The sequence below is a fragment of the Diplotaxodon limnothrissa genome, linkage group LG10 (assembly GCF_057381915.1).
Source record: "Diplotaxodon limnothrissa isolate DT_005_m linkage group LG10, D_limnothrissa_male_GT1.1, whole genome shotgun sequence".
Lineage (NCBI taxonomy): Eukaryota > Metazoa > Chordata > Actinopteri > Cichliformes > Cichlidae > Diplotaxodon > Diplotaxodon limnothrissa.
In genome coordinates, this window is record NC_140605.1 from 9848683 (window position 1) to 9873895 (window position 25213).

The following is a 25213-nucleotide window of genomic DNA, read 5'->3' on the forward strand; positions in this document are numbered from 1 at the left end:
TTATAGCTGTTCTTCAGAGCTGGAACCTTGGCTAAGCTGGAGGAACAGAGGGATGAGCAGACCAAGTGCAATCTAACCCTCTTCCAAGCTGCCTGTAGAGGTTACCTGGCACGGCAAGCCTTCAAGAAGAGAAAGGTATGCGGGATTCTATACTGAAATGAAACGAGCAGTCCAAATGTTGTCGTAATCTTAACTGAAGCCTAAATACAACTGTGACAGGTTTTTGTCAACAAAGTTTGAAGGGGAGAAACTTGAATGAATTCACTTTAATTGGAAAAAACAATGTAATTGCAACACACAGTTTTATTTTTAGTTTTTGCACAGCTGAGCAAAATGAAGTAGGTCAAGTAGGTGAAGGATATGCACTTCAGAATTGAGAGCCAATTTTAGATCTAGTTTGTTCTGTTCTTGGGGTAGATATAACCAGCCCTGCTGTAAATCTTCAGCTAATTGCAAATAGGTTCTCTGAATCTATTGGCTGTACCCCATCCCTCGTTGTAATCCATCCAATCAGCTTTCCCAAGGCGATATTTGATTGTGACATTTCCATTTCTGTGACATTTTATCAGTCCACTCCCCTGAATTGTAGCCTTATCAAACATGCTGCTGACTCTCATACCCATCCATTCCATCCATCTTCCATTTTTCTACCAGGACCTGTGTGAGTCTATCTCTCTGGACCTCATGTGTCCTCTTGTGATGTATAGAGCCCTGCAGTACTTTTCTCCCTCTATGATTACGTTGTACTATTTAAGTGAATGTGCCACTTCAGCTGGGCTGTGATGAACCAGCAGAAATGGAATTACATTACTTATCTCTCCATCCACTATGACATACTGTTAGGAAGCACGCATGTTGTTTAGTTGTAATATGATGCCAGTCAAACATTGTCAATTGTTACATTGTCAATGTTGTAATGAGGTAAATCAAATTGACCTTTAAAATATCTGGACTTTCAGATATCATATTTTGGTACCTTTCTTTTTAAATCAAATACTTAAATGTATGTTGGTCTAAAATTGGAACCCCAATACATTTTCTCTATCAAGTTCAGAAGTGATTATTTACACAGCAAAGCAGGGTAAGTGCCTGTTGCTTTACAATGGCTAGAAATTGAAGAAAATCAACACCAAGGATCCTTTCAAAATTGCTAGGCAACTGTGCAATTACAAAATCCATTAGCAAAGAAAATTTTTTTCCTCTGCCCTCTTTAGCCCCCTCCCTCCTGCACATGTATCTATAATAGAAAGATGAGACTTTATTTCATCTCAATTATATTTATCTCAAACTCAACTTAGGTTGGCAAGGTAACATGAAATATGCAGTTATGACGCACCCCTCATCGAGTCAGGGTTGCAGAGGTTTATTTAAGCTGTGGACATTTTAATGCACATTACTTTCATATCCACAAACCAATTCATTTTGATTCAGTTCAAAAGAACTTGAGTTATTCCCAATGAAAGCAGACCACACAGCTAGCAGCATCCTAGGTAGAGATTAAGGACTAAAAAAACCAGAGAGTAACTGCTAGCCTGAGTCTAAGGGTAACAAAACTCTTTGGAGCCTTTTGTAAGGGCCCTCTACCGCCAAGGTGGTCATATAGCTTCTCTAAAACCATACAAGGCTAAATATTTCCTTCTGTTTCTAGTCCTTGAGTTAAGCTAAGCTAACTGGCTTATTACTCTATTCTAAACTTGCATTAAAAAATTCCACACTTGAAATGATAAATGAATGGACGTCATGTAGTTATTGAATTTCTTTTTTTTTTTCAAACACTTCAAAACTAGTCATAAAATACCAAAGCTTTTAATAATATTAGGTCAGTTTCTGTACTCAGCAGTGAGAGATATAAAACTGTGCTTGGTAGAGAAATTACAAGCAAGATGCTGTTCTGAAAGTGGCTTTGCAGCCCCTTGCTACCCCTTTTCTGCCTTTTTCTAACCAACAATTTATTCCCATACAGCTGTTGCATGCATGGTAAATACAGTCTCTCCTTGCAATAATTATCTGAAGGGCATCTTTTCCCCTGATTATCATTCTGTTTATATTATTCCTGATTCAATTAGTCAACACCAGACTTGGGGAGGATGCAGGGATGTGTCGAATATTGAGTAATTTCCATCTCTCTTTCTCTTACTGTGAAGATTTGCAGAGTGTGTTGTTGTCGAGTCTTAGAATAATCACTGTATAATAACATCGACTGGCACCCTTGCTGTTTCCCTGATATCCCTCTGCGAAAACAGATCTGGTCTTCATTGCCTCTTACACTGTTTGAAGTATCCAGTCTTAGCATGTACAGTAGATGGTAATTTGCCTCTGGAATAGTGCAAGTGAGTTCTGGTGAAGCTCTCAGACAGCTACTGGTTGATGTATATGGATGTGACAGGAAGTCACAAGTTGCCTTGATTGATATTCTCTGGCATGTTAACCTTGTGAAGCTGTGCCAAGCCCATGTGACATTAAATGACAAAACCACAATTTTTCCTCTTTTTTTTTTTTTTTCTTTCCCCTTTCAACTGTCTCCTCAAGGGGACAACCTGACATTTTAAAAGTCTGTTATTTTGCCTCAGCAGGCACTTGCCATATTGGGAGCTTTGTCCTTCAGGTACCCTACAAATGTAGTTTTTAGAATTATTTGCATAGAATCAGCACACAGCTGAGCTCAGGCGGGGGATTCTACAGAATATCTTTTTCATTTGAAACATGCATTCCCATGGTTCTGAATCAAAGCGCAGATGATACCTTTATAGTTGCAGTTGTAAAGGTATCAGTATGCAGTGCATTGCTATAAGATATGTCTTTGGTTTAGCTTAGGGTTAAAAATGAATAATGTACAAAGTGTAGAAAGAGCCAGAATGATAAAGCTTATAGCTTATGTTTGTTTATAATGAAGAAATCCTCAGAAACCGATGTTGCTTCATTCCATCCATCCATCCATCTTCATCCGCTTTATCCGGGGCCGGGTCGCGGGGGCAGCAGCCTAAGCAAAGAGGCCCAGACCTCCCTCTCCCCAGCCACCTCCTCCAGCTTATCTGGGGGAATACCAAGGCGTTCCCAGGCCAGCCAAGAGATATAATCTCTCCAGCGTGTCCTGGGTCTGCCCCGGGGCCTCCTCCCGGTGGGACATGCCTGGAACACCTCACCCAGGAGGCACCCAGGGGGCATCCTTGTCAGATGCCCGAACCACCTCAGCTGGCTCCTTTCGATGTGGAGCAGCAGCTACTCTACTCTGAGCCCCTCCCGGATGGCCGAACTTCTCACCCTATCTCTAAGGGAGAGGCCAGCCACCCTTCGGCGGAAGCTCATTTCTGCCGCTTGTATCCGCGATCTCGTTCTTTCGGTCACTACCCACAGCTCGTGGCCATAGGTGAGGGTAGGGACGTAGATCGACCAGTAAATTGAGAGCTTCGCTTTTACACTCAGCTCCCTCTTCACCACGACGGACCGGTGCAGCGTCTGCATCACTGCAGCTGCAGCCCCAATCAGTCTGTCGATCTCCGGCTCCCTTCTCCCATCACTCGCGAACAAGACCCCGAGATACTTGAACTCCTCCACTTGGGGCAGGAACTCATCCCCGACCCGGAGTGGGCACTCCACCCTTTTCCGGCTGAGAACCATGGCCTCAGATTTGGAGGTGCTGATCCTCATTCCCGCTGCTTCACACTCGGCTGCGAACCGTTCCAGTGCGAGCTGGAGGCCCTCACCCGATGAAGCCAACAGAACCACATCATCTGCAAAAATCAGAGATGAGATTCTGAGGCCACCAAAGCGAAAGCCCTCCGCCACTTGGCTGCGCCTAGAAATCCTGTCCATAAAAATTATGAACAGAACCGGAGACAAAGGGCAGCCCTGGCGGAGCCCTGTTGCTTCATTTATTTACTAAATGGCAACTTTATGCTCAGACTTTGCTGCAGGTATCTAATATCTAATACATATACAGTAAGTCTTACATGTATACAGACAATCAAACCCGAAATACATGTATAGAATATTTGGAAAAGAATGTAGTGTTTTTTTTTCTTTTTGTTTATTAACCTTGGTTCAAATTTTTCATTCACTTCACACTGTCTTACAGTTGTCACACCTTGTTAATGTGATATGAATACCAAAATATTTATCCACAGTGCTCATGTTGTATAATCTTTTGTTTGTTTCCTATTCATTATAGACTAGATATGACAAGTGAGACCTGTTTAATTCTTCTGTCAGAGATTTGCAGCATTTTGCTCCATGTTAAGGCTTTCACTGTGTGACAAATCCTAATTGGTCATAGAGAGTACCTTCAGGGCAAAATGTACCTGATGCTGAGAATTGTGTTGCTCTAATTGGGTTTGCCCATAATCTGCTGCTGCTAGAGAGCCTCATGCATAAGCAGCATGGAAATCGTGTAATACTTGGAATTAGCTGCCAAAATGTTTGATTTAATTAATCAAAAATTAGCTTCCAGCCTTGGAACACACTCGGCGGAAACTCTCTAGTGGAGGTTGGCAAGTCCCGGGATATCTGCTTGCCCATACATATGCAATATAGCAGAAGAATGTAGTTATTTTCAAATATTGTTCATCAATGGTGCGGATGATATGGTAACGGTAGAGTTTGGAAAGTATTTATTCCAGTGATTATATAAAAGCAGCATTTAGTCTGGATACTGCCTCCATGTGGTACCTGTGCAAACAATTTGTCTGCATTCAAGCTATTGGTGCTGCATATTACATGCATTGTTGCTGGTTCTAAGGTCATAATAGGGGATCTTTTACAGATACATTTGGAAGTAATTACATCACTTTTATGCCATTGACATTCAATATGAGTTTGTATTTTGTTGTGCAAATAACTGCCTGCACTCTCACAGATTTCTCTTTGGTGACTGACTCTCCATATGTGTGTTTAGATTCAGGATTTAGCCATCCGTTGTATTCAAAAAAACATCAAGAAGAACTGTGGAGTGAAGGACTGGCCATGGTGGAGGCTCTTTACCACAGTGCAGCCCCTCATTAAAGTGCAGCTCACAGAGGACCAGATGCGGAGCAAAGATGTGAGCAAACCTCACCCAACCTGTTGAATCTTTAAGGATTTAATATATTTTTAAATGCATTCCGTGTCTGCACTATTCTACATACTGTCATCACTGTTGACATTGACCTCCAACATAACATAACATAACATGTATCTGATATAAAACAGCTATATTCTGTATTCCAGGAGGAGATTCAGCAGCAGAAATTGAAGCTTGAGAGAGTGGAGAAGGAACGAAATGAGCTGAGACTCAATACAGATCGATTGGAGAGCAGGGTGGGTCCCCCTGCCTATGGTAGTGCATTCTGGATAGTTTTTGGAGATTTATGGTGCAGTTGCACTCTTTATTTTATTTAAAGATTTGATTACCTACTTGCACAGGAACTGTGGCCAGTAGTTTGCAACTTTGCATAACACCCCGTGTGCGTCTGCCTGTTTGTGATCAGATCGCAGACTTGCTGGCAGAGCTCGCTGATGAGAGAAGCACAAGTGAGTCAGCATCCCAATTGCTGGAGGCTGAGACTTCTGAGAGACTGCGCTTGGAGAAAGATATGAAGGATCTACAGGCAAATAAACATGAAATATATATATATGAAAGATGCACACTTAAAATTTATAGTAATTCTGAAGTTCAGTTTATTATGACTGACATGCTCTGTGTGATTATTGACTGAATTTGTGCATTCCAGGCAAAGTTTGATGCCATGAAGAAACAGTTAGAATCGCAGGAGATGGAGGTGATGGAAGCACGACTCATGAAAACATCAGAGCTAAATGGGGAGATGGACATTGATGATGAAGATGCTGGTTAGTAGAGCAAGACACTGATATCTAACATTTGGTCGTGACACCAGAGATTGCTACATGCAAGATCGAATTTGAAGATAATTTGGAGAAACTTTTCTCTGTTTTTTTGAATAACATAGTCTCGGTCATCAGTGTTTTTTAAGCATTTGTTTTAAATTCCCTAATTAATTGCACCCTGCGACACTTTCAGCAGCTTGCCTAAGCCTGCCTAATGGGCATGTCAGCTCAGGTCAGAAGCATAATTTACTGAACCACTCAGACCAGCATTATGTGCACAGTTTGAAAAATCTCCCTTATACTAATTGTAGCTGCAGGAATGAATGGCTTTGTTCAGCTGTTTCAGCAGGAGACATGGCAGTAAGACTTGGTCACATCCTGCATAATACTGTTAAGTATATTTTCCAAGTTTAGGATTAACCGCTAGGAGATTAGGATGTCCGCTCCCAGGCATACAACTAATTCTTGTTTCTGATTGGTCTCCCCCTGCTGGGAAAGAGAGCGCCTGCTGAGAGCATATTGTCCATGGGTCTTTTTTTTTTTTTTTATATCTGTGTTCCCACCTCCTTCAACCCACCTCAGCAGACAAGCCATTACAGAGCATATCAGAATTCTTAGATGAATGAGAAAGTAATTGGTGGGATCAGAGCTGGTGGCCCTGCAAGTTGTCATTATGCTATATATATGCTAATGAGCAGCACTGATGGAGGAGCCTGTGTTGGTATGTGAAGGAGAAGTGGACAGCCTCTAAAATGATAAGGCTTGGAAATGAACCTGAACCCAAATGTCTGTCTGGCTGCTGTTATAGTTCTGATAGCCTATGACAGCTCCAGAATTAAGGTTGCCTAAGAACTGTGGAAAGTGCCACTTAGACATGTCCTCCTCTAACTACTGTTGTGGTGTGCTCTGAATTCCTATCTCAGGTTTATTCAAGATAAGAGCTAAAACACAAAGCCTTCTTTGTAGTTTCCTGTTGAATACCTTGACCTTGTAAGTTCAGCATCTGATTAAGCAAAAGTTTTATTTCCAGAAAGATTATTTTATTTCAGTCTTTGAATGTGATAATCATCGCAGCCAGTGCAGTGCACTCCATAATCCCACGCATCCATCATGTCTGTGGTTTTTACGCCTCTTCCTCTGTGTACCTGGCTGGACCTGCATTAAAGTCAGGAAATGCTCAAATGTCACACAGACATTTTCTGAATTGCATGTCTTTCCTCTAGGAGGAGAGTGGCGGATAAAATACAATCGAGCCGTTCGTGAAATGGACTTTGCCAAAAAGAAACTTCAGCAGGAGTTTGATGACAAGCTGGAGACGGAACAGCAGAGCAAAAGACATGTAGAGAGAAAGGCAAGAGCAAATTACAACTTGAAATAATAATAAAAAAAAAAATCTAAATTAATTTGTCTCACACTTATAACATTTTAATTGTGGAAATGTAATAGTAATACTAGGTGTTGCACTTTCATTAAAGAATTGTGTGTGTGTGTGTGTGTGTGTGTGTGCGCTGCAGCTGGCTGATTTGCAGACGGATAATGAGGATTTGCAGCGCTCTGTGCAGCAGCTGAAGAAAAAGTGCCAGAAACTGACTGCCGAGCTGCAGGACACCAAGCTTCATCTGGAGGGCCTGCAAAGTCGCAACCATGATCTGGAGAAGAAGCAGAGGAAGTCAGTTCAACTGCCTGTCCAGTTCTCTTGCATAAACACACATTGCAGAGAGCATATAGCTCTTTTCTCCTCGGATTAAGCAGCACTGGTCTACTCGCCTAATGCTAAAGTTTTCTTTAATTTGAACAGTGACTGAGATGTTCTGTAATCTGTGGAATTGCATTAGCTGAGAAAATGACTCAAGACTTTAAGCACTTGAGAAGCTATCACTGTGGCAGAATGTGATCTCTCCCCTGTGGCTAATTGAAGATGCTCTGTGGGTGAAATTATTTTCGGCTGCGCTTCAGAGAGAAAAACAGAGAATTACAACAAGCTGACAGCATGAAACACTTAGCTGTTAAGTTCACTAACCATAAGTGTTTCTGCCCTAGACAATTGAAGAAAACATTTTGCACATTATTACAACCCAATGGTAAATTGATGGCTATTAGAGGGGGACAGAAGTGGAGGCTAAAATAGAACCGATGATAGCCTGGCGCCTCCCGTATAACAAAGTCAAATTCTCTGAGTAACATACTGTGCACAGAAATGAATGATGCAGAGATCTATTTCTGAGAGATCTTCCTTTAAGCTGATTTGTTAGTTTAGAGTTTAAAATATTTTTTGTGTGTGTGTGTGTGTGTGTGTGTGTGTGTGTGTGTGTGTGTGTTTTCCAGATTTGACCTGGAGCAGAACCAGGCTCAGGCTGAGGTACAGAGGGAAAGGAGCCAGAGGGAGAAGCTGGCTCGAGAGAAAGACATAATGACTGGTGAGATGTTTAACCTCCGCCAGCAGCTGCAGGTAGGCTTCTCTCCACTACATACTCCACATGTACTCTAATGCCCTCTCTTGGGGACAACATGTCTGATGTTTCTGCTCTCTGTATGATATAACTAGGCTGGTCCAGATGTATGTTTTACAGCATGCCTTCTGCCTGCAGGACAAGGACACTGAATTGTGTGGCATGAATGTAAAGGTGCAACAACTGGAGGCAGAGCTACAGGATTTGTCCTCCCAAGAGTCAAAGGATGAGGCCTCACTTGCCAAGGTCAAGAAGCAGCTTCGTGACCTCGAGGCCAAGGTGAAAGACCAGGAGGAGGAGCTGGATGAACAGGCTGGAAACATCCAAATGCTGGAGCAGGTACAGAGGGGTGCAAATATGGTTCAGCTAGGAGTTCTTCTTGCTAATTGTTGCATATGTATCTCTCTCTCTAATACATGTTTGTCTCACATGTCATTTATATGTTATGTCTTCAGACTAAGCTGCGGCTTGAGATGGAGATGGAGAGGCAGCGGCAGACCCACTCTAAAGAGATTGAGAGTAAAGATGAAGACGTAGAGGAGATCAGGAGATCTTGCAGTAAGAAGGTAGCCACTAATCATTCTTGCAATTTCTGCAGTTTTTTTTCTTATTTATGGCCTTTTTTTGTTGACTAACATTTACTCAGGGCTGTTTACTGCAGTACTCAGTAACACACTTTTTTCATGCTTGATTGAAAGCACAAAAAATAAGGGAATTTATGTTGATGATTTCTTTGTTGTAACAATGCTTCTGAGCAATAAATCTTATACTGTTGGAAAGCCTGTTTATTTCCCCTGAAATGGTGTCACAGTTGTAAGGAAAATGCATCTGTGGGTTTAGCACCTCAGTTGAGTATGTAGGTTGTGCCCATGAAAGACTTGCCAAATCTTTTCTGCGAGTGCCAAAGTGTTTATTCTGCTATTGACTCTTGTTTGGTGTCATTTATTGAAGTCTATGATTGAAGTCTGAAAAAACAACCTATTGGCAATTAAAAAATGTTTTCATTTAGCAAAAAGGGAACTGGTACTATGTAGAAAAGCCATACACAGCCTGGCATCTCCTGCTCATGCTGGTCACCAGCTTGGTCACACACTGCTGTGGGATGGCATCCTATTTTTCAACCAGCATTTGTTGCAAGTCAGCCAGTGTGGTTGTGTTGGTCACTCTGGCACAAACAGCATGTCCAAGCTGATCCCACAAATGTTCAGTGGAGTTGAGGTCAGCACTGCAGACAGACCATTCCATCCTCTACACTCCCCAAATACTGTAGGTCAGGGGTGTCAAACTCAAATACACAGTGGGCCAAAATTCAAAACTGGAACAAAGTCGCGGGCTAACGCTAATATTTATTGAAAAAAAAATCTTCCTCTAGATATAAGAATGAATCTTTTCTTATGGACTCAAACAAGTTTTGCTGAAAAACTGAATATGGAACAAGCAAAGCTTAATACTAAACAATATATATATTAACTGTATAATACCAGTAGGCCAGCTCTAATAGTAATTTGGTATGGCTTCGCGGGCCAAATGTAATTAGGCTGCGGGCCAAATCTGGCCCGCGGGCCAGAGTTTGACACCTATGCTGTAGGTAGTCTCTGATAAACCTCGCTCTCTGTTTCTCTGTGAGGAAGATGCTCCACCACACTATCACACTGCCTCCATCAAAAGCTGTTACCCTATCGGTGCAGCAATCAGAATAGTTTTCTCCACATCTTCTCTGCAATTTGAATCTATGATAGGTCCAGATTTTGCCTACGGCAGTCTATCTTTGAACATAATGTTCTTCCACATTTTCAGGTGCCAGTGCAAATGTTGCAGACACCAGTGCAAAGGGGCCTGACCATGAAGGGCAGTCATGGCAGGCCTCCTAGCAGCCCTATTAGATGGAAGTGTGAAGTCTTTTCTGGACTACCTGGGTAGAGAGCTATTAGCAAGTTTTTATTTTTATTTTTTATGGGCACAACCTACCTACTCAACTCTGCTGCTCAACCTACAAATGAATTTTCCTTACAAATGTTGCACCATTAAAGGGGAAATAAACAGGCTTCCCAAAGATATGAGATTTGTTACTAAAATGATTGTTACAACAAAGAAATAATTGAATAATTAAAATTTCTATTTACATAGCCCAGTTTATGAAGTTCCTGAATTCATTACTTTAATTTCACTTCATCTAGGTACACATGCTGTATTGCTTTATGCCTCCCTACGAGTTATAGCTGTGGGCAGGGATTTTTGGATGTCCATCCATCTGTCCCACAATTTGTGGACACTTTCTGCTGTATGCCTTCAGGGAATTTTTTTGAAACTTTGTATACATTTTGAATTGGTTCAGTTTTGGTCAAATGTCACAGTGACTGATGTGTCTTAATTTGGAGGCAGAAATAATTATAGGATTTATTTGTTGCTATAGGTTTGAGAATTTTATAGAACTATCTAATATGAAAAAACAAATTGGCTTTTGATCTTAATGGTTTAGACTTGGTGTCCGTCAAATTGAAGTGAGTCTGGATAGTCATGGATGTAAACTGCAATGGCTTCTTACAGTTGCAAGGCAGTCATTGCAACTGCAAATGTAATGTATTCTTTAAACTGTTATTTTATTCCATGTGTCTTATTAAGTAGAAAGAAGTTAAATGGATTTCTATATTTAAAATTTTTTAATTTGACATAATGAAGCATCATGTGTGATTAATCTTAAGGCTACCAGGTCTGCTTTTGGGGGATCTATTTGTCTTTGAGAGCAGCCGTGTCTAGCAGGACGGTCGATGGTATGTAATGTCTGACTTTATCATGGATCCAGCATTTGTGCATCTTGACACTGTGTTCTACAGCTGAAACAGATGGAGGTACAGCTGGAGGAGGAGTATGAAGACAAGCAAAAAGTGTTGCGAGAGAGACGAGAGCTGGAATCCAAACTGCTGAATGCTCAGGACCAGGTACTGTCATTACTCTGAACATATCCGTGTAGTCAAGTCTGTGCAATTTAGTGTCTGCCACTTGTTTTGATTGGAAAGAAAATGCTTTTGAGTCTCAAGGGTTGCTATAGGTTTTCAAGGAGGAAAGTAACGATGCTGGGCTATAAAGGAGTGGTTTGTCATTCAGGTGAGCCAGAGGGATGTGGAGACAGAGAAGAGGCTCAGGAAAGACCTGAAGAGAACCAAAGTCCTTCTGGCTGATGCACAGATTATGCTGGACCACCTGAAGAGTAATGCCCCCAGCAAGAGGGAGATCACTCAGCTCAAAAATCAAGTACATCCCTTTGAACATTTTGGCATCTGCCTGCGCCCAACATAGCACGGATGTGTAATATACTTAATGATACAACAACAGAAAGCATGCTTTGAAATGTGTATTATGCACAAATCAACACAAATGAAAAAATCCCAGATTCTGGAGCTCAGTTCCACTAACGTTTGTCCCAACACCTCTTCTTCCTCCTGTTTTCTCACAGCTTGAGGAGTCAGAGTTTACTTGTGCAGCATCAGTGAAGGCTCGAAAGAGTATGGAGCTGGAAATAGAGGACTTGCATATCCAAATGGAGGATATGGTCAAAGCGAAGATGTCGGTAAGTTTTGACATCTGTTAACAATGTATCCTGAGGGTGCAACATATGTCGTCAAGTGGAACCGCACAAATTGTGTTCCAATTACCCACTTGACTAAGCTTGAATGCCAATATGTTCTGCATATGTTTCTATTGCTGTATGTTTTTGCATCTGTAACTCAGTCGATATTGTGCACGATATCACACATTCATAGATAATGAAATGTACTTACCTTTTTTCATGTTCACTTTTGATGAGAGGGAAATAATTTGCATAAATGTTTCTATACCCTTCTTTTGATGAGCAAATTAAACCAAAAACAACAAACAATGTTTAATTAACTGAGGGCTGGTGCCTGTCAAATTTTCTCTCTTCAAAATACAGCAGGGCTCGAACATTAATATGCATACATCATCAGCCCATGGTGGAATATTAAAATAATAAATGCCCTTTGGCATATGTCGGATTTCAACATTTTGCTCTAATGGATAAATAAGCTTTGTTGAATGTGTTTTTTTTTTGCTTGCTCATTAATGGGTGTCTCATGAGAGTACTGCCTACATTTTAGACTCATGGACTGAGGATGTTTGTCTCTCTCGGGATGACACACAGAGTGCTATGTGCCTGTGCTTTGCTTGTTAATTGCTGCATTTATGGCAAGGGAAGGTCTTGTAAATGTCTGAGATTAGAGCATATTGAAGGCCTGAGCCTCCCCCTGATCACAGAGGATGAACTCTAAATGGGACATCACCAGTATGCTGCACTGGCTGCACTTTTCCCTGCCTAAATGAGCCAATTGATTATCTCCAATTGGTCTTATCTTCCAGCCAGAACCCTGTCCAGATTGTGTTTCATTGCTATTAGATGAGATTCCCAGACTGCCACGGCCAGGCCAACTAATGACCATTTATCATATTCAATAGCTCATGAATAAATCCTGCCATTCTAAACTAAAGTGTGTGTTTCTCGCTCTGTTTGTGCCTTAGTTGGAGGAGCAGCTCAGCCGTCTGCAACGAGAGAAGAATGACCTGCAGTCACGCATGGAGGAGGATCAGGAGGACATGAATGACCTGATGAAGAAACACAAGGCTGCCGTAGCTCAGGTAGTCCTGCCTAAAACTTTAAACATCTGTTTGAATGCCAAGAAAAATGGAGTGTATTGCCTTCCGTTCAGCTCGAGAACTTTGTCAAGTATCTACTGTTAAGAACTTGGCTGTTCTTCAATACTGTTGCATTTGGTTGTATATTTTGTATTAGTGTAGTTGCACTTATTTTTGAAACATTAACATTATTTTCTCCAGTAGTGTCTTTGAAATTTGGAGGATATTCTCAGCTAAACATGGGGATATAATCTGTTGTACAGCAGACTACATGACCAAATATTTGACTTGGATATAATCTTGGACATTTGCATTGACAGTAATATAACAGATAACTGAGGCATACATGAACACCAACACACCTGACTCTCTGACTTTTTTTCTCTGTGCATGCATGCATGTGCATACTAGTCTGCCAGGGACTTAAGCCAGATCAGTGACCTGCAGGCCCAGCTGGAAGAAGCCACAAAGGAGAAGCAGGAGATCCAGGAAAAGGTAAAAAGAAGTATTCAAAAGCAATACAGCTCCATGCCAGGAACCTGCCTGCTGCCTCAACACTTCTTTCTGATTAGGCTTTAGCTTTTCACTGTGTTCTCTGATTATTTTGACCAAAAATGCTCCTTTTATGTGGTAGCGTGCTTTCTTCCAGCCATTGCAATTTACATGTAAATAGTAGAAATCAGAGAAAAAGTGTCAAGGAGCAAATTTTCCCCCTCAGAATTCTTACAGTATTTAAAGGAAGGGTGGAGTACATAAACTTAACAGCCGATTAAGATGGAATAACTATTTAGGTGAAGAAGTAATTTTAGTCCTTTCAACAATCATCCCTGAACTTCAGCCAACCAGCTTTGGTCTAAATGTTTTTTTTCATTTGTAGTTCTGTTGTTATATCATTTTAAAGAAGAATATCAGGTTAATAAAGATGGCAATTGGAAGCAAGTAAGAAAATAGTGTTTTCGATATCAGCTATTGGTATGAAAAAAATGTAATAGCTGGAGATAATAGCAAAACCTTGTTACTGTGCAAGGCCAGTTTATTTTATGCATGATGTATATGGTTACTCCAATCAAGTGAAAAACCCTGAAGATTCCTTTTTGCTCTGACACAGACACACACACAGCGGATGCTTGCAGCAGAGTCATGTTTGAAATGTCAACCCATGGCGTTGTAGAAACAGATGGCCCTGTGCCAGTCATTTCTGGCTTTTGTGTCACCCCAAGCACCAACAGCTAGCTAGTGTACCTACATGAACATTCAATAAAAATAAGTGTCACTGGTTAGGACTGCAGGCAAGCTAGTTGAATACTAAGAATTTTAGTCTGGCTTTGTCTTTCCCGAGTAAGCAATGCGTTCCCTAAAAACACGTGATCTGAAGTTTGGAACATACGTTGCTCCAAAACCTGTATCTTTATACTTTTCAGTATTAATGATGCCTTCACAGATGTGCAAGTTAGCTAGTGCAATGTGCTCTAATGTATCTGCCAGCCATCACAAATGCAGGCTTTTGAACTCTGTACTGATAGAAAGCCAAATGATACATCTTCTCTTTAGAACAGAAAACAAAGAAATCATAAAGAATTTCAATCCATCTTCAATGATCTCTGGCTCAAAGAAGACCCAGCTGTGTTTAAATTTTGTGTTTTGTTTTTTTTGTTTTTTTTTCTTAGCGTGGTAGAATTTTACAGCAACTGTGTTCACTCACAGTGCCGAAGTATTCCCGAGCCCTTGTAGAGGTTTTCACTGAAGAATCTGAACGCATCTGTCCCCTGGTCGTAGATGTCTTTGGATTCTGTGATGTTATGTATTTTAGATCACAAATGAAAGATAATTTTTAAATTCTTGAACTTTTGATGAAAGAGCCCTCATCTTTTACTTCTGGAAAAGTCAGAAGATGCTCTTTTTGTGTCTCATTACAGATTTTTTTGCTGAATTTATAGTGAAAATCTTTTCAAGTTTTTGTTTAGCATTACACAAGTTGCCCATTTTTTTTCAACATTATGTTTATTAAAGTTTTACATATATGCATATATAAAGTACATAAGTTGCCCATTTTGTGTAATATAGTGTTTGTGTTTATAGTTTTTGGTTTTGGAAAAGCACAATTAATCTCCAGGAAAATGTTTTTTTACGACTCTGTGGCTGGGGAACTGAAATCCTATATCCATCTTTGGGTATAGTTTATTGAACTGTTGGACTTGGCATTATTTGAACTTGCTGTTTGGGCTTTATGTCTATAGTTTTCATTCTAGTTGCCAGAAATTGAATAAAGACTGTTGACTTTAGTGTTCACCTAAATCTTTCTCTAGCAGGTCAAAGTGTTCACTTATTTAGAGAAATCCCAAAAATGAATCGGCAAGTGCTAATGTTTACATGGCAATCATCAGCAAATTGCCATTGTGAGTATGCTAGTCTGCAGATTTTAGCACATATATCAAAGCCTTCCAAATGTGACAGATGGTGTGGCTAATGGTGTGGTTGCAAATTCCAATTCTTGTTTTCACACTGCACTTGCTAAGTCACAAACAGATCTGAATTATACAACTGTAATAAACCATAGTGTCCTTGCCTGATTTACCCTATTTCTGAGCTGATTGGTCAAATTACTGCATTTTGTGCTTGAGGTGTCTGCTAATGGTTGAGGTCTGGCATAAATGTGGATTCATGTGATACAAAGATTAATGCTTCTGATTCAGGCCTATGTTGATAAGTGCTTTTATCATGTTGTACTGATGGAATACTATTTGTTCAGAAGGCAACCTCTGTGTTCGATATGTCATGTATTAATGCATGCCTATTTCCTTTTTTGATGCATTTATTTACAAAATGAATTTCGTCTGGTAGATTAAATGTGAATTTAGCTTTAGCATGGCAAAGTTTAGCATAAGTGTGAATGCACATTATACGACCACAGCTTGGTGTTACTAGACTGTATTTTATGGCTGCATGGTGAACTAAACAAAATTGTGTGCTATAATCACAGAATCAAAACACAGAAATAATAGCACACTGTTAGTTTTGGGTCACTCAAGGCCCACCCATCAGAATATTTTTGGCAATACCCAAGTAGCACAGCAGGGCTGTAAGGCATTGTTAAAACCTGTCAGAGTAAGCAGTGATAGCTATCTAAAGCATCTGACCTTGAAGTGGTTATCTTATCCCCAGTAGGAGAAAAATCTGGATTCTTTAGTAATATCAAAGGAGAACTCCAAATCCTCCTTGTCTCTGATGCAAAGTCCCTTATTAGGTGCCATGCTGGCTTTTGGACCAGTTTTGTTGTGATGTGTCTTTCTTCCTTTTATCAGTCATGAGAAAACCATTCAGATGGAACAAAAAAAAAAAAACGTGCTTTGCATGAAGCAAAAGCTTTTCTAAAGGTTTGTGAAATTACTGTGGCTTGCTGTTACTCAGTTTCAACAACAAGCTCTTCTTTTAACTATTTGTTGTACATTTGGGGCTTATCTAGAGCTTATTATTCACGCTGTATACCAAATATTTATATTTAGAGACTTGGATTACATTTATACAAAACTGCAATTTGGTTTTAATACATGCACACATCAGCACTTCATTTTAATTTTCACAGATCTCACTTAAGAGGGGGCGCAAAAACCAGAGGTCAAGAAGGTGTACAGTGGAAATTGCTCTTCAAGAGTGTTTATTTGTGTAAATATGTGTGTCTGTCCTCCAGCTCCATTCGCTACAGAACCAGTTAGAGTTCCAAGAACAATCCATGGTGGAGAAGTCACTTGTGAGCCGCCAGGAGGCTAAAATCCGTGAGATAGAGACCAAACTGGAATATGAGAAAACGCAGGTTAAGCGGTTGGAGGTAAGATGATGTGGACAAATGTGAAAGCCATGCATTGCCAACCTGTTAATTGGATTCTGACACTTAATTTCCGAGTAATTTTAAGACAAAGGCCTTAAAAAGAAAGTTATAGTGCCGCTTGCTTTGCTCCGTACTGTCTTTCTAGATAACAAAAGTGTCCATCATGGAATGAATTTAATTAGGTTCTTATAAAGACAGTCAGTTGATGGTCACCTTCCCTGTTATTCACCTTAAAAATGAATTAAAATGAATTTGGACAAAGGGCAACTCATAGCACTGTTCACATTTCTATTTTGTTATTATTAATGGCATAACTGACAGTGGCCAGCTGCAGGCAGCTGAGAAATGACTTAAAACAGTACAAAGAAGATAATTTAGCTTGAGTGTTGTTCACTTGTCTGTACTATATGTGCCCTTAACATGTTCGTCACCTGCTTCCCAGAGTCTGGTGGGTCGTCTGAAGGAGAATCTTGAAAAGTTGACGGAGGAGAGAAATCAGCACATCACTGCAGAAAACAGGGAGAAAGACCAGAATAAACGCACGCAGAGGCAGCTAAGGGACATGAAAGAAGAAATGGCAGAGCTGTCCAAGAAGGAGGCTGAGGCAAGCCGCAAGAAACATGAGCTGGTAAGGCCATGGGTGATTTGTGACCTTATGGTACTCACTGGTGTTTACACTGGAGGAGCTAACCATGCTCCAATCCATTCACCAGGAAATGGACATCGAGAGCTTAGAGGCAGCAAATCAGAGCTTACAAGTGGACCTTAAGTTAGCCTTCAAGAGGATAGGGGATCTGCAGGCTGCCATTGAGGATGAGATGGAGAGTGATGACAACGACGACCTAATTAACAGGTGAAGTGCAGATTTATTCTTTGTTTCATTAGATGCCACACTGCAATGTAGCTAGCTGCCTTAGGTACCACAGGGCATTCTCTTTGTATGTTGGAAGAAAGTTACCAAATGAGATGTGCTAGCTTTTTCACCAGGCTGTCAATCATAACATGTTCTTTCTCCTATGTCTTCCTGCTTCAATTTCTAACCTCTTTTGAACAAAGTCATACTACAGTCTGTGAGTTCCCCAAATACTTCTCAAATGGTTTAATTCTGCTCCATGCTTTTGATCTTTTGTCTCTTTGTTGTTTTTTCTGGTTTGGTTACACGTTTCCTCTTTGCAGTTGAGTTGAGGGTTATGCTGGCTCTGAGCCCTCAGATGTAAACACTAACTGCAATATTACAGACCTCTAAAAAGAAGACAGTGCACTCACCAGCTCTGTTTGAGCAGAGGGCATAGGTTGTTTTACTGCTTTACAGTACACAGTTATTTTATATGTGCTTAAATTGCTCTTATGTTCTGTCCTCCTCTTGCAGAGTTTCAGAAAAAATGTATCTCACGTTCTCTGTTTTCTTTTTCCTTTTGGTGTCTTCCACACTTCTGGCAGTTTGCAAGACATGGTGACAAAATATCAGAAAAGAAAGAACAAAACGTGAGAATGGAAAATGCTTCCTTTTGTTTCTGTCATTATGGTTGTTTTCAAGTTTGTTTTGTTTTTCTTCGGCACCCATTTTAACCGCAAGGGAGAATAATGCAGTATACCTTATCCTTTCATTCCTTTTGTTCACAGTAACACTGTGAGACGAAGTAATTTTAAATAGAATAGAAAGCAGTGTCTGTGTTATACGTCTCTGATAAAAGCTATGCTTAAAGGATGGCCCCGGTGTTTCATTTTATTTCGTGCCAAGTGTCTGGCGGTGTCCGTACACAGTCCGCCTCATTAGAGATTTCAAGGCTTGTTTGTTTGATGTTAGATGAAATGTAAACTAGAATGAAAAATGGAGTATAAGGCTAAATGTTGAAGTTTTTCCTCCTTTAAACCGTTCTCACTGCTTTTGAAAATATGAACCAAAAGAAAAACCATTTTTTAAGAAACGTGGTAATGCTGCATCATTCTCTCTATGAATAATTTTGCGTCAAACATCGTCCTCATTCACCGCTCACCACTTTGTTAAAATCAAGAGTTTGCATTTTTGCACTGACTTTTCTTTAATTGTCTTTTTGTTCTTCTAAAGCTTTTCCAAAGCACATGCAGCACATCTCAGTGAATGCAGCACTGTGATGCATCAATGCAAAATTATAAATGTAATATTCATTTACTGCACTTTGCATGATAAGAGACTAGGGGTGAATGATATCACCTGTGTAATGATATGTGATGAAAATTTCCAATAATGGCTTGAACTGACAATACAGAAAGAAAAGTAGTGAGTGCTCCAGCAATGCTCGGTTAAATCAGTTGTTGGGTCACATACATCATTTTTGTCTTAAATGATGTAACAAGTTTGTTGTTTCCACTTTTAGCTGGAAGATGCATATTTTGCAAAGCACCATGCTTTGTTAGAGGTCGTTGAAGTAGCTCCATTTTAGGTACTAAATCGGCATAGGATGCTCTCATGCGGCTTTTGCTCTCAGACATGTCTGGGTTTGTTGTTGCATGCACTGGGGAAGGTAGATACATGGTGTTGCTGTAGCAATGATATTGATCATGCATAATCAGGCAGCTCTATAGGAGATATGTGTAGTAATATGAAACAATTACAATTCTGTGGTTGCCTGAATGTATCTTCAGTCATCTGCTTTTTTTCTGTGACAGTTTGGTGAAGATATTTTCAGTGTTTAATCTTATGGGAGTAATTTACATGTGCTCTGGAAAACCTTAAGCATGATTGTGTGAGTACTGCTTGTGAGTGTATGTCCTGTCTGCATATACAGCAAGTGGTGTGAACAACACAGTCCACTACTTGAATGTTTTGACTCAAAGCTGAGCTTTTGATTTCCTTGTATTCAAACATTCTACTAATCCAATCTTATTTTACAGTACTGTGAAACATTTAACTGAAAATATAAAAGTTCATCTTGTCTCTCGTGTTAAATGTGGTTATTTATTTTTACTCAACCCTCTTTTCTTTCATTTTCAATGTAGTAAAAGGATTTTGGCATGCTGAATAATTAACTGTCAATGCCAGCATAATCTTCTGTTTATAGCAAATATCCATAGATTTCTACATTAACCTTTGATTGCTTTTTCAAAGGAATATGCTATTGTGCCTTTATTAATCACTTTGTCTTTCAATTTTTCATCAAACAGTCCATGTGTATCCGTGCTTTGCCTTTCTTTTTGTGCAACTCAAGGCAAAGAGCAACGATTTGCCATGTTTACTTAATTACATTTTCCCTCCTTCGACATCATTGCATTAACAGCATGGATGAACAGTAATGGAGGTGGTGATTTTCTCCTAATTATGAAGTGGATTTTCCAGATGAATTACATTACTATTGAATATTTTGTACTTAATATTTCAAAGCAGAGGTTGCAATTCTTGGATTAATGTGATTGTAGTGTCATTTACATTTCTGATTGCAGCACAATACTTTGCAAGGCAAGAAAAATTACCTTTTTTGTCACCAGGTGATAATTATCCTTGAAGTTCAAGTTAATTACATCAGAGTGCAATGTGTCCACGGTTTGACGTAATTAGCTCTTGTACAATAAAGACCATAAATGTATGGTTTAATGTTTCTGTTATTTAGCACTTACACGATAGCACCAAACCATACATGATTTGATGCTGACTGTAAGTATTTGCGACAAAGATTTACAACCAGTGTAGACCAATTGTCAGAAGCGATTAATGTTCACGTCTGAAGTCTTGGGGCTTGTTTGTATCTGTGGGCCTCAGGACTGGTTAGCTAGTGTGAGGCCAAGGACAAATCGTTTGTGACACCATTTGCACAGCACTCAATTGCAAGCCACCTTTTATTTTGCACGCCTGTGTGTTAGACTGAGGGTAGGAGATGGAGATAATTTTGCTGTGGGCTGGTTTCAGTATTTTGGTGTGTAATATATCATGTTAAAAAGTCACAGCATCAGGGAGATGACAAATGGGTAACATGTGTAATCAACACGCCGGTATTAACGAAGCTATTATCTCTCTCTTTTTTTTTTTTCTGGTGGGCTTTTATCAGTTGTATTTACTATGCGAAAGAGAGTAGAGGGAGTGTGAAATGAAGGGCTGGCTTATTATAGCTTGACTTGGACTCACAATTTTCACCTTTTGCCTCAGAAGGCACTACTCAGACTCTGCAATGGGCAGGGTTTGTGTAGTAAAATTATAACCAGACCACTTAATCTCGCTGGGATCATCATTACCTGAAAATTGGCCCCTGAGTTAAGATATAAATGCTCTTAGAAAGCCTGAATAGCACTTAAAGAACCTAATGCTCCTGGCGCTCTGCGCTCACTCCCTGACGATGCCCTGCTTTCACGCAGACCACCACAAAGAATGGAAGAAAGAACACAATTTGTTCTGAGAGGAGAAAAAATGAATGTGTGACGCAGAGATTGGTGACAAAGGAGACACTACTCTCTTCAGTGGGAGACCTATGTAAATGCACATATGGTATCTAGAGCTATTATGGAGGCTGGAGCTGTTTAGCTGTCATCTCACACCTCTTGGAATACTGTGTTTGCACCTTATAAGCAGTTTGCCACATTTTCCAGTGCTCAGAAAGAAAAGCTAGTCCACAGAGACAGATCTGTTACCTACATTGCTGTTTGTTATTTTTAATGGTGCTCAGCTTGATATAGACACAAGATGAACTATATATCTACAATTGTGATATGTGAAGCAATTATTTTAGATGGATGAAACGTGATTGTTGCAACGGTATCTTAGGTAAGGCGCTATGTAAGACGAAAAAAGATAAAGAGGAACTGCAAATTGGATCTCTCTATAATGAACCTTAATTTGTGTATTTAATATAGAGGATGTTGTCTTGAACGTAAGAAGTGTCTCTTAAGAATGTAATTTTCTGCTCTGCTCAGAAACACAAGTCAAACATACTTTATGCCTTCATAGCATATGTGTGTCTTTGCAATTTCAAAAGTGTGAAATGTGAAAATTTATTTTCACACATCATGCAGCCTAAGAAGGCAGTATATCTCGCACTGAAGGGAGGGAAGGGAAAAAAAGAGAAGAGGATTTTTCACTTAATGTAATTTGACCCCAGTGTCAGTATTGACTTAGAGGTTATGCCACTTTGCTCACCTCCTTGTGTCACTTTAACCTCCTAGGACAATGGGATGCATAACACAGAATATTCACCAAAAAAAGAAAAAAAAAAATCAACTGGGATCTGCTTAGCTCTTTCATCCAGATCTGTAGGTCTCTGTTTATTGATTGCCATGTCAAGCATAGGGCCATGGGGCTGTCTCAAGGCTCCACTCCAATAACAATCACCAGGGACGACAGGTGACAAGTCACACAGATGCTAGCAGCTTGGAACCAGCCAAACAAGTTAATTATACTTCCAGGAGCTTCATCTGCATACCGCCTTTTCACTAATGCATTTGCAGCACATTTGTCTCTTGTACGGACACCAAACTGTTGCATGGCGTCATACTAACCCCTATTTTTATATGAGAGAGAAATAACTGTAACCTGCTAACAGAAAGTTTTTAATATGTGAAATCAAACACCTTTTTTTTTCTTGGCTGTGTAATTTATGTAATCTGACACTATATAAAATACTTGATGTATTTCTGGAATTTAACATTAAACAGCCAAGTGACGATCAAAAGAACACATCCCTACATTTCTTCTTTGTGTGGAAGATTGTTCTACTTAAAGAAGAAAAATTTTAAGATGAGTATTTTTGCTGTTGGAAAGCCCTGGATGCTCTATATCAACTCTAGCTGATTTGGTTTCTTCACAGTGGAGAGGAGATGGACACAGATTCAGAAGTGGAGGACCGTGTGGACGGAGTCAAGTCTTGGCTCTCCAAGAACAAAGGCTCCTCCAAGACCATGTCACAAGAGGGAAGTCTGAAGAGCACCAGGTTAGTGAAAGCTTTCCATGCTTTTTGTCAGATGACCGTATAATTCCCCATTATAACAGTGATGAAACTACCCACATCGCCAGCCTTAAAAAGGCTCACGATTACCTGGGGCAGTTTGCAACAGAAGGATGAGTATTTCATGTGATTAGGGTGTCATCTCTCTCTCCCGGTAATCTGTCTAATGACAGGAGGCAGGATGGGGAAGCGGCTGCTGTCAAATTTATTGAAGTGGCCTGTGGCCAGTTGGCACGCCTGCAAAATGACGCCTCTACCACAGTTAGATAGATCTTCTCACTGGTTGATTGCCTCACTTTCTACAGTGTACACTGTGCATAACAGCAATAGCCAGAGGTACTGAATGTGTTCCCTGACTCTTGAATGGTTTCAAGGACAAAATGAAAATGACAGATTTATTCTATAACAAATTGACATCAGTGTGTCAAAGTATGAAAATGTAACCTTTCAGTTACCACATATAAGCTGTCATAGTTGTCATACATCAGCTGTGAATATTTCACGAAATTAAAATTGAGAGTTCCGGCTTTAAATACGCAGTATTTTTCTTCTTGTGTTCTCCTGGTTGTCATTTTTCTTATGCGACTCTTTAGATATTCAGCAAATGCAGATGCCAAAGAGATGAAAGAAGGTAAGGAGAAGATTAATGACAAAGATGGGAAAGAGGTAGAGCCAAGCAGATCGGTGTCTGTCCTGAGCTCTCTGAGCTACCGGAAACGCTCCAATCTGAAGGACTCCATAGGAGGTACAGGTGATGACAGCTCCCTGTTCAACACTCTCAAAGAACAGCCTGACACACTAGACCATGCCTCCATTCGAAAATCTAAATCAAAGTCTGGAGACCTTCAGGAAGATTGGAAGAAGAGTCGGTCACAGGAAGACTTAGAAGACAAAGGTTCTGTCATCTCTTTAGCCTATTCTGAAGCCACCAGCAGAGCCAGGAAGGGTTTGGAGTCCCGCTGGACTTCACGCAGCAGCCCTGAGTTTGATAAAGAGTCCATGGTATCCTCTGTGGGTCCCAGCAGGATGTCCACCCGGAGAGCAATGATGGACATGGATGATGACAATAAGTCAACTATCAGCAGTGTGAGCCGATCCAGCCCTCGATCGCTCCATCGCAGCACATCTTGGAAAGATGAGAGACGCAACAGCTCTCGCTTGTCCGTTGCCCGCAGCTGTGGCCTGAGTGAGTTTGGCCTACACGTAGATGACGATGATGACGGCCAGAGTGTTGCTTTTAGCAGAGGGGGAGCCTCGCCTTACAGTCCCCGCTCACGCAGTCGCAGCCTTTCTACATCAGCTCAAACACGCTCATCAGACAACAATCCGCTTGACACGTCAGACATTAAATTAGTCACCCATCGAAACTACTTGGACCCTGACCTAGAGGCTGCAATTAATGAGGTGCTGAGCTTCAAACCTATTAAGTTCAAACGCAGCAAACTTGATGAGTCTAGTGATGAGGACAAGGATGAAAAGATGAAACAAGTGAGTGAGGACAGTAGGAAGAAGGTTGAAAGTGAAGGGCTGGGCTGCAGCACTTCTAACCCGCTTCGTTCTTCATTAGGCTCTACTCTGGAGCACAGTAACAGGCCAACAAGCACCAGCAGCTCTCGTAGTTGTCTAGATAAAAAAGGTAAAGTTTCATCATCTGAGAGCTCCTCATCGTCAGATGACCATCACAGCAGAAAGAGCTCAAAGTTGAAAAAGGGCAAGAAGAAATCCAAGAAGAGCTCTAAGAAAAAAAGCGAATCAGAAGACTCTTCTTCCTCTTCAGAGTCTTCGTCCTCCAACTCAGCCATCTCCTACCGCAGCTCCAGTAGTATTAAAAAGTGCCCTAAACAAGAATCTGATGACGACGAGAAGGAACTTCCAGGTCATGGAAAATCTAGTAAGAAGGAAACAAAGAAGAAGCAGAAGAAAATGGACAGCTTGGTGATGAAGTACCTGTACAGGCATGACAGTGACTGATACTGAACGAAGGTGATACTTGGTGTGGTGATAACCCCGAGCCTGCCATAAAGTTTGGTCGTCTGACTTAAAATACTAACGTTTGCTATGTGTGACAGTTTCTTTGTTTTTAGTTTGGTTTTTATTCATCATTTTGACTAAATGGTCCGTGTGAAGAACAAATGCTGATTTGTACTACTACCAGTGTTCTTGACAAACATGACACAGGCCTATTGATGCCTACCACCGTTTTTCCTTTGCTTGTACTGACATTTGTCTTAATTTAAGCTTCACATTTTTCCATACACTGTAGTGATGCCTCTGGTTTGCATTACACAAACTCCTTGAGTTTTATTTTTAAATTCCATTAGAAACAACAGTTTATATTTAGGTTTAAAGTAATCCATCACTGCAATTCATCAGATTCTTTTTAGCTTTTATTTGTCCCGCTCCAAGGCATCACAGGCAGCACACTGAAATATTTGTCCTGAAATAGTAGTGATATAAAGCAGTGTTACATTCCTGTGTGTTTTTTATTTAAAAAAAAAAAAGCATCTCTGCAAATCTGAGTGTTTTTCCTAATGGTGTTTGAGATGGTGTTTTGCACGCAT

The 25213-nt window shown here is 40.4% G+C and overlaps 1 protein-coding gene across 2 annotated transcripts in view; it reads left to right on the plus strand.

Annotated features, from left to right (window-relative positions):
- LOC146623884 (unconventional myosin-XVIIIa-like) overlaps window positions 1-25213 on the plus strand; it is a 50115-nt gene that overhangs the window by 23476 nt on the left and 1426 nt on the right. For both annotated transcript variants that reach the window (XM_085364365.1, XM_085364366.1), the window contains 21 exons: window positions 7-135; window positions 4892-5035; window positions 5203-5292; window positions 5463-5582; window positions 5706-5823; window positions 7044-7171; window positions 7335-7489; window positions 8146-8269; window positions 8409-8609; window positions 8726-8836; window positions 11105-11209; window positions 11376-11522; window positions 11725-11838; window positions 12804-12920; window positions 13329-13412; window positions 16606-16743; window positions 17186-17371; window positions 17457-17596; window positions 18184-18228; window positions 22515-22637; window positions 23246-24635. In XM_085364365.1, coding sequence (XP_085220491.1) covers window positions 7-135; window positions 4892-5035; window positions 5203-5292; window positions 5463-5582; window positions 5706-5823; window positions 7044-7171; window positions 7335-7489; window positions 8146-8269; window positions 8409-8609; window positions 8726-8836; window positions 11105-11209; window positions 11376-11522; window positions 11725-11838; window positions 12804-12920; window positions 13329-13412; window positions 16606-16743; window positions 17186-17371; window positions 17457-17596; window positions 18184-18228; window positions 22515-22637; window positions 23246-24623 — 3897 coding nt within the window. In that variant the 3' untranslated portion in view covers window positions 24624-24635. The remainder of the gene's footprint in view (window positions 1-6; window positions 136-4891; window positions 5036-5202; window positions 5293-5462; window positions 5583-5705; window positions 5824-7043; window positions 7172-7334; window positions 7490-8145; window positions 8270-8408; window positions 8610-8725; window positions 8837-11104; window positions 11210-11375; window positions 11523-11724; window positions 11839-12803; window positions 12921-13328; window positions 13413-16605; window positions 16744-17185; window positions 17372-17456; window positions 17597-18183; window positions 18229-22514; window positions 22638-23245; window positions 24636-25213) is intronic.